General features: G+C 40.3%; 1 protein-coding gene across 2 annotated transcripts in view; it reads right to left on the bottom strand.

Moving 5' to 3' along the window:
- stab1 (stabilin 1) overlaps positions 1-14526 on the bottom strand; it is a 341714-nt gene that overhangs the window by 21495 nt on the left and 305693 nt on the right. Inside the window, exons 59-65 of one of the 2 annotated variants that reach the window (XM_072280940.1) lie at positions 14183-14376; positions 12754-12898; positions 7156-7289; positions 4853-5018; positions 4610-4716; positions 4406-4525; positions 3621-3773 (exon numbers count right to left, since the gene is read on the bottom strand). In XM_072280940.1, coding sequence (XP_072137041.1) covers positions 3621-3773; positions 4406-4525; positions 4610-4716; positions 4853-5018; positions 7156-7289; positions 12754-12898; positions 14183-14376 — 1019 coding nt within the window. The remainder of the gene's footprint in view (positions 1-3620; positions 3774-4405; positions 4526-4609; positions 4717-4852; positions 5019-7155; positions 7290-12753; positions 12899-14182; positions 14377-14526) is intronic. The other variant, XM_072280942.1, reaches the window with a different exon arrangement.

A 14526-nucleotide genomic window follows, 5' to 3' on the forward strand; every position in this document is an offset into this window, starting at 1 on the left:
TTCTTTCGAGCAGTGGATATTAAATATCGTGAGATTCCTGTTTACACTGAAGTTCCAGAATTTCCTCATTACATTTCAGATGTCCTATATTTTTAATTCTTGACTGGCCTCTTCTTCCACTATTCATTTTTGGGATGACAGGTTGTTGTGTAAAAGGCTGTACAGTTTCAACATTAGAAGAGTGAGATGTAATCTTTATTGAAACGTTTCTATGGAGCTTCACAAGGAAAATGCGTACTTGATGTGTAACATGCTGTAAGGTTTCACTGCTAATGTCATGGCCTCTGTAATGTTCCACTGCTGAGGTAATGTAATGGCTTCTCTGTGATGTTCCACTGCTGAGGTAATGGTTTCTCTGTAGCAGCAATGTTTGGGTTATGACGAGAGATAACAGGGCATGTTAGCCAATGAGCAGGAGGTTGTTCTTTCTTGTGTGTCTGGGAGCAGGGATTTCACGGTCTTTTGTCGGGGAGTGATGAAGAGAGGGAATGTGAATGGAGACAGTGCTAGACCACCAGACAGAGTGGACTGAGGTGCGAGGGTCTGAGGGTCGGCTACTCTCAGAGGTTGACAGAAACAAATGGACAAACGGTGAGCTCCAACGTTGCGCATTAGACTGTTTCATGAGAATGGGCCCTTTTCTTTTTTTGTTTCTTTACTAACCATATAGTCAAATTAAGAATTATAAAGCTCAATCGTTTAATCACATATTGTGTACTGCTTGTTATTTCCTGGTACTGATTTGTAACAGGGGACGCATCGTGCAGCACCCACCCAAACAAGATTTCTTAAGTTTGGTCGGTCCGGGGACCATCACCCCCTAGATTAAGCCATTTGCCAAACCGAGGGTTACAGATGTTTAGCCTGGCTGGGGTATCCAGAACTAAGGGTTAGTTAGAAACTTAAAATAGGTTAGCCATGCAGGACAAGAAGTAATTGCTTCTCTCAGTCAGCTAATCTGAACCTACTACCCAAAAGGGCTGCTGAGGCTTAATCACTGAGTATATTCAAGGAAATCAAATAGATTTTTTTACATCAAGGGACATGGAGCTAGTGTGGGGTGGAGTATTGGTGAATAAGGTCAGCCATGGAATTACTGAGGAGCAAAGAAAGCATGAGGGATTGAGTTGTCTAGTTGGCCACCTCACACGTAGCTGGAGTAACTAGTCATCTGCCCATCCTTCTCCTTCTGTCTCCCTCCCTCTTCCATATTGCAAACAGGCAATGAATCATGAACTTTTAGCTCTGCACAGGGGCCTTAGGCTCACAATATGGCCATTTCTTTCATTTCAGATTTCTAAGGGATGTAGCTTTTCCCTTAACTATAAGTGAAAACTGTTCATAACCAAATTTCTCATGAATATTTTGTTTTAATTGTAAAAGTTAGGACAATTCCTGTGCCAACCAGCTGGAGGGAGTATTTAAGGACATTTTCAACCTCTCACTGCTATGGGCAGAAGTTCCCACTTGCCTCAAAAAGGCAACAATTATACCAGTGCCAAAGAAGAATAATGTGGGCTGCCTTAATGACTATCGCCCAGTAGCACTCACATCGACAGTGATGAAATGCTTTGAGAGGTTGGTCATGACTAGACTCCTGCCTCAGCAATGATCTGGACGCACTGCAATTTGCCTATAGCCACAGTAGGTCAAAGGCAGACGCAATCTCAATGGCTCTCCACATGGCTTTAGGCCACTTGGACAACACAAACACCTATGTCAGGATGCTGTTCATCGACTATAGTTCAGCATTTAATACAATCATTCCCACAATCCTGATTTAGATGTTACAGAACCTGGGCCTCTGTATCTCCCCCTGCAATTGGATCCTCAACTTCCTAACCAGAAGACCACAATCTGTGCGGATTGGTGATAACATATCCTCCTCGCTGACGATCAACACTGGCGCACCTCAGGGGTGTGTGCTTAGCCCACTGCTCTACTCTCTATACTCACAACTGTGTGGCTAGGATAGCTCAAATACCATCTATAAATTTCCTGACTATACAACCATTGTTGGTAGAATCTCAGGTGGTGACGAGAGGGCGAACAGGAGTGAGATATACCAAATAGTTGAATCGTGTCGCAGCAACAACTTGGCACTCAATGTCAGTAAGACGAAAGAGCTGATTACAGACTTCAGGAAGGGTAAGACGAAGGAACACATACCAATCCTCATAGAGGGATCAGAAGTGGAGAGAGTGAGTTTCAAGTTCCTGGGAGTCAAGATCTCTGAGGACCTAACCTGGTCCCAATATATCAATGCAGTTATAAAGAAGGCAAGACCATAAGACCATACGATATAGGAGCAGAAGTAGGCCATTCAGCCCAAGTCTGCTCCACCATTCAATCATGGGCTGATCCAATTCTTCCCCATACCCTTTGACGCCCTGGCTAATCAAGAACCTATCTATCTCTGCCTTAAATACAGTCAATGGCTTGGCCTCCACAGCTGCTCCTGGCAATGAATTCCACAGATTTACCACCCTCTAACTAAAGTAATTTCTCCACATCTCAGTTCTAAAAGGACGTACTTCAATCCTGAAGTCATGCCCTCTTGTCCTAGAATCCCCTACCATGGGAAATAACTTTGCCATATCTAATCTGTTCAGGCCTTTTGGCATTCAGAATGTTTCTATGAGATCCCCCCCATTCTTCTGATCTCCAGGGAATACGGCCCAAGAGCTGCCATACATTCCTCATATGGTAACCCTTTCATTCCTGGAATCATTCTCGTGAATCTTCTCTGAACCCTTTCCAATGTCAGTATATCCCTTCTAAAATAAGGAGCCCAAAACTGCACACAACACTCCGTGTGGTCTCACGAGTGCCTTATAGAGCCTCGACTATACTTCATTAGGAGTTTGAAGAGATTTGGCTTGTCAACAAATACACTCAAAAACTTCTATAGATGTACCATGGAGAGCATTCTGACAGGCTGCATCACTGTTTGGTATGGCAGGGGGTTGGTGGTGCTACTTCACAGGACTGAAAGAAGCTGCAGAGGGTCATAAATGTAGTCAGCTCCATCTTGGGTACCAGCCTACAAAGTACCCAGGACATCTTCAAGGAGCGGTGTCTCAGAAAGGCAGCTTCCATTATTAAGGACTGCCAGCACTCTGCCATCCGATTCCTAAATGGACATTGAACCCTTGCACACCACCTCACTTTTTAAATATATATTATTTCTGTTGTTTTGCACAATTTTTAATCTATTCAATGTATGTATATTGTCATTATTGATTTATTATTATTATATTTTTCTCTCTGCTAGATTATGTATTGCATTGAACTGCTGCTGCTAAATTAACAAATTTCACGGCACATGCCGGTGATAATAAACCTGATTCTGATTCTGAATTCAGCTAGATGATAAATTGGGTGCAAGCTACCACTTTTTGAAGTCTGTTTGCAGAACATCCTCAATTTCCACCAACATTATGAATGGATTTATTCTGTCCATTGCTCCACATAGCCTCAGAGATTTTCAGAACATTTTTAATTAGTCAGCATTACTACTTATGAATGTATTTCTCCTAGCATTAGATTTAGAAAAATACATGTACTTTTTTTAAAGTGAAGCTTGTGTTTTAATAAAATTACTCTGTGGTCTCACTTACCTCAAGGAGAGAGTTGTTTACAGATGCAATTTCATCAATATGAAGATCATATCCTAGTCTGGATGAAACAAGTGTATGTGTAGTTAGCTCATCATACAAAATGTAACTATTGTTCCTGGTGATGTGGTTTTCGAGATCACTCCATGACAAGGTCTAGACACAATAAGAAATCAGTAAATGTTAACCTTACATGAAACATTCTGCATTACAATGAACTGCAATTGTCAGAATGGCTCAGTTTTTAATAGATTTGAACCAGCACGTTGTAGGTGAAAGGAGTGCTTGGATTTAAATAGCACATTTAAAATAATAAAGGTAATGTTTGAGTGTGAAAGATCTTGTAAATGATTGTGCCTGCTTGAATTTCACGCTTCCTCTGAACATCTGTCAACTCAGAGCCACAGATTAGTGTGACAGTCAGTAATTTCAATGCAGTATAATTTGTTCTTAATTTGTCTTTCTTGTGAATGTTTTATTTCTAATGCTAGGTTTCTATACATTATACCTGTACATACATGACAATAAATTTAACTTTGAAATTGTTCCTGATTCCTAATTTATGTAAAATTGCTTTTTCCCTATAGAACAAAGATGTGATGAGATGCAGATGGATTTAACTATTAAAAAAACTATCTCCAATGTTCTTGGTAACACATATTGCAGCCTATTGACTTAAGGTTATTTAACCAACTTACTAGCTAAGGAACCCAATTTCATGTCATTGTTCATGATATTTGATTTGTTCTAAGCAGGAAGAAAACTTTAGGAAAAACCATACATTATACCTCACTTTCTTCAAGGCCAGAGTCTACGGGAATAAACAATGTTTCATTAGTTGTCTTGTCTGACAGAAATGCTAGGAATTCTCTTCCTTTTTCAGTCGCTTGGGCATAGTCCAGCAATTTCTAATGAGAGACAGCAAATAATAATGTGCACAGTTGACCACAACAAAAACTTTGCAAATAAGGTTACAGAAGAACAATACTTACAGAATAAAAGATTGAAAAATTGGTGTGACTGGAGATCACATTCATTAGGTCCCCATTGCAGGAATAGCCGTCACCTACAAAGTCTTCTTTACATACACACTGAATATCTAGGGAGTAATGTGACAGAGAAAAAAACAGCTAAAAGTTGGTGATAAAAATTCTCAAATAAAATATACTTAGATGCTCTACTTTTGGGAAACAATGGTGAATTCATTCAAACGATACATTGAACTTGGTGCTTACCTTGCTTTCTAAAGCAGTAAGCATCCCATAATTCACTGAGATTTGCCCTCACTCCATAATCAAAGACCCCAATGGTGCCATAACCACAGTTCGGGTTTAAGTGGGTTATGGGATACCCTGCTTTCATGTTGGCCATCCATCCAATTACACAGAGGTGATAGCCAAACTGTCAAAATAAATCAAAGGAAGAAAAAAAATCGTTAAGTAATTCTGTTTGGCTGCAAGGCACTAGTATTTTTCCACCCGTTTACTGTTTAAGATCAATAGATCTTAGTGTTGGCACCAATTAACTGCAACAGTTCTTTCACATTTTACAGTCAATGCAGTTTTTGAAGGTATTATGTTTTAGCATTTCATTAGTAATAATCCAGTTAATTATAAGTTGTAAAAATCCATCAATGGCCTATTATAAAGGAACTGAAGTACAGTTGAAGTCAGAAGTTTACATACACCTTAGCCAAATACATTTAAACTCAGTTTTTCACAATTCCTCACATTTAATCCTAGAAAACATTCCCTGTCTTAGGTCAGTTAGGATTACTACTTTATTTTAAGAATGCAAAATGTCAGAATAATAGTAGAGAGAATGATTTATTTCAGCTTTTATTTCTTTCATCACTTTCCCAGGGGGTCAGAAGTTTACATACACTTTGTTAGTATTTGGTAGCATTGCCTTTAAATTGTTTAACTTGGGTCAAATGTTTTGGGTAGCCTTTCACACGCTTCTCACAGTAAGTTGCTGGAATTTTGTTCCATTCCTCTGGGCAGAACTGGTGTAACTGAGTCAGGTTTGTAGGCCTCCTTGCTCGCACACGCTTTTTCAGTTCTGCCCATAAATTTTCTATCGGATTGAGGTCAGAAAATGATGTCAAGTCTGGTTCATCCTCGGGAGCAATGTAGTGATCCTAACTGACCTAAGGCAGAGAATGTTTTCTAGGATTAAATATCAGGAATTGTGAAAAACTGAGTTTAAATGTATTTGGCTAATGTGTATGTAAACTTCTGACTTCAACTGTAAGTCGTCATTTCAGTTGGTATTTGCATAAAGCCTTCTGAAGTTTTTTATTTTTGTGTCAATGCTTTAAAATATTTTTTATCATATTGCACATTTGTTTATTATGTGAAATTCCTGTGATAATTCTGTACATGATAAGGACGTGTGAATGCATTTGTGTTTGTGACTCAGAGGCAGCTTCCCATCCAGCATGTTGTAGCTTGGTTAGAAAGTAAAATGTGAGTCACTAACATGCAATGGAAACATACTGAATGAATTCCAGAAGAAAGAACTTGACATAGCACATCACTGGCAGAAGATAAGATCTATAAGGAAGTTATGATTTAGCAGATGATTTTCTGGACTGGTTTAGATCACCCAAAAAAATCCTCAAGATGGTAATACTGTTTCTCTTAACTACAGATGCTGTCGTGCCTGCTGAATTTTCAGGATGTTAATCATAATTTGGCAAAGTTGAAGATAAATAGATCTTAAAAGGCAAAAATAGGAACACAAAGAAGAGAGTACAAAGGAGGTTTGTGATAAAGATAGGCGCCTAAAATGACTAGAAGAAGTTACGGTTCAAAGTGAATGATGATGACAATAAGGAAAGATAAAGGAAAAGACAGATTTTACATAGAAATATTGCCTTTTTTAATAGAATTGCACAGCTGAAAGGGAAGGTGATCATTTTTCAAGCAATTTACATACCCGAATTAATTTACCTCTAATTGTTTTAAGTAATTGCTATAACTGGTTCATTAAAACCATAACCTGTGATAATTTTTGAACATTAGTGAATATCTGAGGTGTACAAAGTCCCATGTGATGTCATACTGTAAATTAAAGAATGTGAATTGGAGAAAAACACACAGCTATGGATTGAAAATTGCTGGAGGACAGGAAACAGTGTAGGAACAAATGAAGCTAGTAAGCAGACTAGAGTTTAGAAGACTGAGAGGGGTCTTGTGAAGGACTTGTACGAACACTGCCTTCCCAGCCCTAACCCCTGCAATACAATCAGCTGGTGATCACCTTCTTTAAGAAAGGACAAACAATGAAGGATAAAATGACTCATGAGGCTTCTGAAAGACCATCACTAGGTGCAAAATGGTGTGTTTGGGGTGTTAAGCAAAGAAAGACAGGAAATTGACACTCCAGACTCGTTTTCCAACTGAGATTCCGACAGAGGTCTAAACACAAACATGAGCAAGTGCAATAACTGGGGCAAACAAGCCCACAGAATGAAAAGTGATTTAAAGTGCACACACTTACACTGATCTCTGTGGAATACTTTGTAGGCATTTACCTGCTGAGCAGTAGCAAGTTGGTCAAAACTTGCCAGTGTGGCACCCTCTGCATTGCAGGCAGCAGCTGCATCTTCAAAGGTAAACTTGTATTTCCCGATGGGTGATTGCAAATGGAACACTCCAGCTGTCTTATCTGAAAAATTGAACAGAAGAGACTACTGATTGTTTTGCAAAATGACATTGCTATCACTTTCAATACTTAATTCGAACAATTATTGCTATCATTTTCAATACTTAATTATGACACACATGAGGCTGCTTACCAAGTTAAGAGCCCATGGTATTACAGGAAAGTTACTTTCATGGTTAGAGCATTGGCTGATTGGTAGGAGGCAGCGAGTGGGAATAAAAAGGATCTTTTTCTGGTTGGCTGCCAGTGACTAGTAGTGTTCCACGGGGGTCGGTGTTGGGACCACTTCTTGTTATGCTGTATATCAATGATTTAGATGATGGAATAGATGGCTTTGTTGCCAAGCTTGCAGATGATACGAAGATTGGTGGAGGGGCAGGTAGTGTTGAGGAAACAGGTAGGATGCAGGAAGACTTAGACAGACAAGGAGAATGGGCAAGAAAGTGACAAATGAAATATAACTTTGGAAAATGCATGGTCATGCACTTTGGTAGTAGAAATAAATGTGCGGACTATTTTCTAAACGGGGAGAAAATCCAGGAATCCGAGATGCAGAGAGACTTGGGAGTCCTTGTGCAGGACACCTTGAAAGTTAACTTGCAGGTTGAGTTGGTGGTGATGAAGACAAATGCAATGTTAGCATTCATTTCAAAAGGTCTGGAACACAAGAGCAAGGATGTGGTGCTGAGGCTTTATAAGGCACTGGTGAGGCCTCACTTTTGAGTATTGTGAACAGTTTTGGGCCCCTCATCTAAGAAAAAATACACTGGCATTGGAGAGGGTCCAGAGGAGGTTCACTAGGATGATTCCAGGAATGAAAGGGTTATCATACAAGGAACGTTTGTTTGATGGCTCTGGGTCTGTACTCACTGGAATTCAGAAGGATGAGGAGCGATCTCATTGAAACCTTTCAAATGTCGAAAGGCCTAGACAGAGTAGATGTGGAAAGGATGTTTCCCAAGGTGGGAGAGTCCAGGACAAGAGGGCACAGCCTCAGGATAGAGGGCCATCCATTTAAAACAGAGATGCGGAGAAATTTCTTTAGCCAAAGGGTGGTGAATTTGTGGAATTTGTTGCCACAGGCAGCTGTGGAGGCCAGGTTGTTGGGTGTATTTAAGGCAGAGATTGACAGGTTCTTGATTGAACATGGCCTCAAAGGTTACGGGGAAAAGGCCGGGAACTGGAGTTGAGGAGGAGAGAATAAAAAGACTCAGCCATTATTGAACGATGGAGCAGACTCAATGAGCCAAATGGCCTAGTTCTGCTCCTATGTCTTATGGTCTAATTCCTTAAAAAATCTGAAGAGAAGTGTGGTACAGATCTTGTACAATATAAACCAACTCAGTACAAACATAGAAAACTGTCGGATTCAACATGTGTTATCTTTGGTTGGTTCTGTGAGATCCAAAAGTTTACTGCTAAATTACTGAAGTGGTTTTCCTTCAGTAGTGAGCCAAGACACAGCTTTGATTGCAGGCATGGCTGGGCCACCCTAAATTCTGCCCTCAGTATGCAATTTGAGAATGGATCACTGATGCAGTCGGTCAGCTGTAGTGGACGGTAGTGTGTAATATCGTTGCCAAATTTATTCCTCTGCAGTGGATGGGAAAATCAGGCTGTCTGTATTCCAGCCCAGCTATCCCAGTTAAACTTTGTATGGCATGGTAGGTTGATAATTATATCAGTACAATTAATAATAACATAAAAGCATAGACATTAAAATAGAGTTAAGAGTAGCACTGATGGCCCCTCCAGTTTACTCCATCATCAAATAAGACCATTACTTGTCCACATATCTTCCAGGTCTCAGGCAGAAAATTGTAAAGATAACAGCATTCTGTGTAAAAAAAACACTACATTTTACTGTATTTTGTTTGCTGTCTCTTAACTTACACTAAAATTGTTAAGCTTATTTTGCCATGTACATTAAGCACACCTTACATTAATTTATTGTTAACTTACAGGATGTTTGTTATGTACTGCACTACTGCTGGAAAGGCACTTACAACCTCCGCATGTACGCTTATTGACAATAAACAAACACAAACTTAAAATTTCTCCTCATTCCTCCTGAATGGCGAGACATGTGTCCTGAGCACCCTAATTCCAGACTCCATCCTAAAGAGACAGCTACCCTGGCAATCCCAGCCACCTAGGAAGTTCAGTGATTATGGGTCGATGTTCATCCTCCCTCTCATGGGAGAGTTGCTTCATTCCTATGGATGTATGCTAGTCGTTGAGCCTTTTCCCATAGAGCCATCTCTGGGTGTGAGAGTTGTGCCACAAGCAGCTTCCTTCACATCCAGCTGGTGGGAGAGTCTGCAGGATCCAGCCACCATTGCTCATGGCTGCCACTGGCCCGGGCTTACCACGCCACACCGATCTGGAGCAGCTTGAAGCTCACATCACTGTGCTGAGCAACTGCACTGCTTACACAGTCTGTCCACACTAGCTCTCAAAGGCAGCCTTTGCACAGTGTTCTCTCCACACTGATGCGATGACTCATTGAGCAGTTTGCAGCCCACACTAGTGTTAGTCTATGAAGGTTCTCAGTCATCCAGATCATTGTATCTCAAGTAGTAGTAAATCAAGGCAACTGGCCTTGCTGTGTTGCCTGGAAGACGTTTCGCCACTCATCCAAGAGGCTTCTTCAGCACAACAGTTCACACCTCCATTCATGCAAAGATAAGACTCATGACCCTCTCATTACCTCTACGACTCCTAATGACCCTCATGTGATTGCTATATCTTTAAACAACTCACAGAGTTTATAAACTGGAAAACTACCCACCGTGGATCAAAACTGAAGAAGCTTCTCAGGTGAGTGGCGAAACATCTTACAGACAACACAGCAAGTACTATTACCTTGATTTAATACTGCTTGACACACTAGTCTATGTTTTAAAGTATAGGGGTCTGTACCTGCATGCTTCAGACTGCAGGACCAGTGTATTATTGCCAGTCAGCACTCCATGAGCTGTACCAAGTTGGGTACACCTGTTTGGATAAGTGGAGCTTCCACAAAGTTCAAACATTTCATCACTGACATCCAATCCAACAATTTTTGTGCATCTGCTACTGAAGCACAGCCAATATTGAATGTATCTACTACAAGATACATTCTAGCAACTTGAGGAATGCTTCCTCAACAAATACATATGCGGTATGTGCCCTCGCGCGCACGAGGGAACTAGGTACAATGGGCATGATTAACAGAATGTTCTCTTCTAAGTTAAAGCTTAGCTTTACTTGTACACCAAAGCAAACGGTGAAGTGGGCTGTTTGAATTCTCAGCCAACAGCCTAGGGATCTGCCCGGAGGTTCTTGCCATGCTTCCAGCACTGACGTAGCATGTCCACAACTTACTAACACAAACTCAAACATCTTTGGAACATGGGGTGGTGGGGTGGTAGGGGATACTGGAGGTACCCACACAGTCACATGGAAAATCACATACAGTGGTGGGAGTTGAACCCATATCAACATTACAACTAGTGCTGTAAAGCGATGCGCTAACCACAATGCCACCCTGTTGTGGAGATTTACTACCTTTATCATCACTGCAAGACTTCCACCCAAATCTATTACAGGACAATGGGAGTGCCTTCATGGACTGAAGTCTTTCAAAAGGCAACTCCGCACTTTTTCAAGGTCAATTAGTGATGCAGAGTGTATTTTTTATGCATTCGCAGTTGCTGGTTTGACTAACGTTTATCGATCAACACTAATTGTTCTTCAGAATGTAATGAGGATCAATCTGCTTCCACCCCTTCCATCTCTGGAGTGAAGTTACTCTCAGTACTAGAAACGCAAACACGAGAAAATCTGCAGATCAAGCAACACACACAAAATGCTGGTGGAACACAGCAGGCCAGGCAGCATCTATAGAAAGAAGTACAATCGATGCTTCGGGTCAAGACCCTTCATCGAAACATCGACTGTACCTCTTCCTATAGATGCTGCCTGGCCTGCTGCATTCCTCCAGCATTTTGTGTGTGTTGTCTCAGTACTAGAAGCCCGGATTCTGACCCATCACTGACGAAGGAATGGCTCTACCTTTCCAGGACAGGATTGTGTTTGGAGATGGTGCCGTTTCTATGTTCCTGCTGCCCTTTTACTTCCAGATGATAAGAGGTGAAAGTTTTAGAAATTGATGTTCACAACCACTGAATTAATAAATAAATACATAAATAAATCATTTTGCAAGCTGCTGTTGAACCACAATTAGAATCATAAAAGCAAAATCTCACCAGTATTGACATAAATAAAATAATTTTCTGGTGGTTGGTGAAAAATCCAAAGAACTCAGAGACATGGTAGTCATCACCCTACTCTGTAACTGGATCCTGAACTTCCTGACTAATAGACCATATTCGATAAGGATAGGCACTATCATTTCCACCGTCATTATTCTCAAAACTAATGTTTCACAAGGCTGCATCCTCAGTCCCTGCTCTACTCGTTGGACTCTCATGAGTGGGTGGTCAAATTCTGCTCCACCTCCATTTATGAGTATACAGATGATACCACGTAGTTGGCCATATATCAAAAAACAATGAGTACAGGAAGGAGATAGAGAGCTTAATGGCATGGTGTCAACACCACCTTTTCCTCAAGGTCAGCAAAACTAAAGAGCTGATCATTGACTTCAGGAGAGGGACAGTGCATGTGCTCCATTCTACGTCAATGGCGCTGAGCTCGGGAGTGTAGATAGCTTCAAGATCCAAGGAGTGAAGTGTCACCAAAACTCTGCCACAGTATTCACATACATTGGTGCCATGACAAGAAAGCTCCCCAATGCCTCTACTTCCTCAGCAGGTTAAAGAAATTTGGCATGACTCCTTTGATCCTTGCCAATTCTTATCAATGCACTATAAAAAGCAGCCCGTTTGGATGGAGCTCAGCTTGGTATGGCAATTGCTCTGCCTGTGAACTCAAGAAACCGCAGAGAGTTTTCAACACAACTCGGCACATCTTGGAAACACCTTCCCTTCCATGGACTCTCTCTATACTTCTTTCTGCTTCAGTAAAGCAACCAGCATCATCAAAAACTCCACCCACCTGGGCCATTCTCTCTTTTTATTCTTCCCATCAAACAGAAGATATAAAAGCCCGAAAGCATGTACCATCAGGCATGTACCCCTCGGGTTTACCCAGTTGTTATAAGGTTATTGAATGGTTCCTTCATGCAATAAAATGGACTCAACCTCATAACCTACCTTGTTATGACCCTGCACCTTCTTGTCTGCCTACAATTTCTCTGTAACTGTTACACATTTTTCTGCACTCTATATTATTTTACTCAGCACTACTTCAATGCTCTGATCTGAATGAACTGTATGCAAGACAAGCTTACCTCAATACCGTTTCACCTTAACAGTAATAAGCCAGTTCTAATTACAAGTGACTTCTTCATCAAAGAAAACTGAAAAGTAAATAATGTGTTACAAAGCACCGAAGTTCTCACCTTGGAAGGGAAGATCCTTACAGAATGCATGACGATGGCAGAGACCATCCATCTCGACACAACGACCTACAAGATGCTTCACATTTAACAGGCACTGAATACCATCTCCTTGGAATCCTTGCTTACATTCACATCTTCGTTTGTTCTGTAGCAGAGGTAAATTTCCGAAAAAAGTCATGAACCAACTAATTCCATAAACATTAAATATGGAAACATTCAGAAATTTAAAAAAAATTGTCAACATTGTATGTAGGTACTCAAATTAATAAAAAAAAGCATTACTTTAATTAAAAAAGCATTACTTTAATTAAAAAAGCATTACTTTAAGAGCTCAAACTACAGTACTGTGCAAAACTCTTCTACACATAAAAAGTATTCGCCCCCCCCCCCAGATGTTTTCATGTTTTACTGTTTTACAACGTACAATCACAGTGGATCAGTGTCCAAAAAAAAGCCAAATTAGATCCACTATGATTCAATGTTGTAAAATAGTAAAACATGAAAACATCTGGGGGGGGGGGGAATATTTTCTATAGTCACTGTAGATAACTAGGGTGCCTCAGACTTTGGCACAGTACTGTATCTACTAAATGTTAACAAAAACTTAAGACCAACAGGTATTGCTGTTTCAAGGGGACATAAAGAGGGGATGGGGATGTTTATCCTTCCACCATGTGTTTCAAATCAAATTAAAATTAACCACTACAGGAAGTCATATAAAAATCAGCTTACTGCACTGTGAAAGAGTCTTGGGGACTATATACTTTTGCACAGTACTGTATACGTAGATCAAATTCTTATGTTCTAAATTTAAAAAGCTGCTAATTTGGTAGACATTAAATACAGCAATAAATGAATAACTTAAGAAAATTAAAATAAAATCACAAAATATATGCATTATAGTAAATAAGAGAACCTCAGTAACAACCACCCAACAACAAATGTTAGACACAGCCTCTCACCACTAAATTGTAGATGGTCCATCACTGCACAACTCCCCAGCTAAGGACAGGGATTTGTTCCAGGCACAGCAGCTGGAAATAGGAATTTGCACCATGTTCCTAGCAGAACTTTGCTGTCAATAACACAAGTCTGTCTACACGATGCTATGATAATGCCTTTGATCATTGATTTCAGTGCTCTTAATCCTGAGAATGCGTCGTGGGCACTCGGTAAAGCACGAGCGCACTGTAAGCAACACTAATGCTTTTTCTTTGCCAGTGATTTAAATCTAACCCAAGGATTTCAGTTTGAGACAGACGTAGAAGTAAGCAATACAAATCAATTGGTATACTAATAAAAACATGGCTGATACTTTGTTTGCAATTTGACTGTGTCAGTTAAAAAAATGTTACACTGCTGAAATTGTAAGAAATTTGTTAGTTTCTTCCATGGTTAAGGAGACAATCTCACACTTGTTTGCACCTACTGGACCAACGAAGAAACATATTGCATGCTCATGGCACCCCCCATTTCTGCCATCCAGACACTTGTCCTTGGGTGTGCAGACATTGCCATCTCCCTCGTAGTCTGGCTGACAGGTACAGGTGATGTTAATTTCTTCTTGAGTGCAGACAGCATGGTGATGGCAGCCTCCGTTATTGTCCTTGCAACGGTTAACCACTACAACATCACAACATCACAAAATGAACTCTGTGCCTAAGCTTTACTAAGAGCATAAATTTAATTATAAAGATTAATCTTATGGCATGACTTATAACTTCCACAGTTCAATTAAAATTTTTCTTTTAAATATATGTACTAACAGGTAAC

This window comes from Mobula birostris, chromosome 16 (assembly GCF_030028105.1).
Source record: "Mobula birostris isolate sMobBir1 chromosome 16, sMobBir1.hap1, whole genome shotgun sequence".
Taxonomy (NCBI): Eukaryota; Metazoa; Chordata; class Chondrichthyes; order Myliobatiformes; family Myliobatidae; genus Mobula; species Mobula birostris.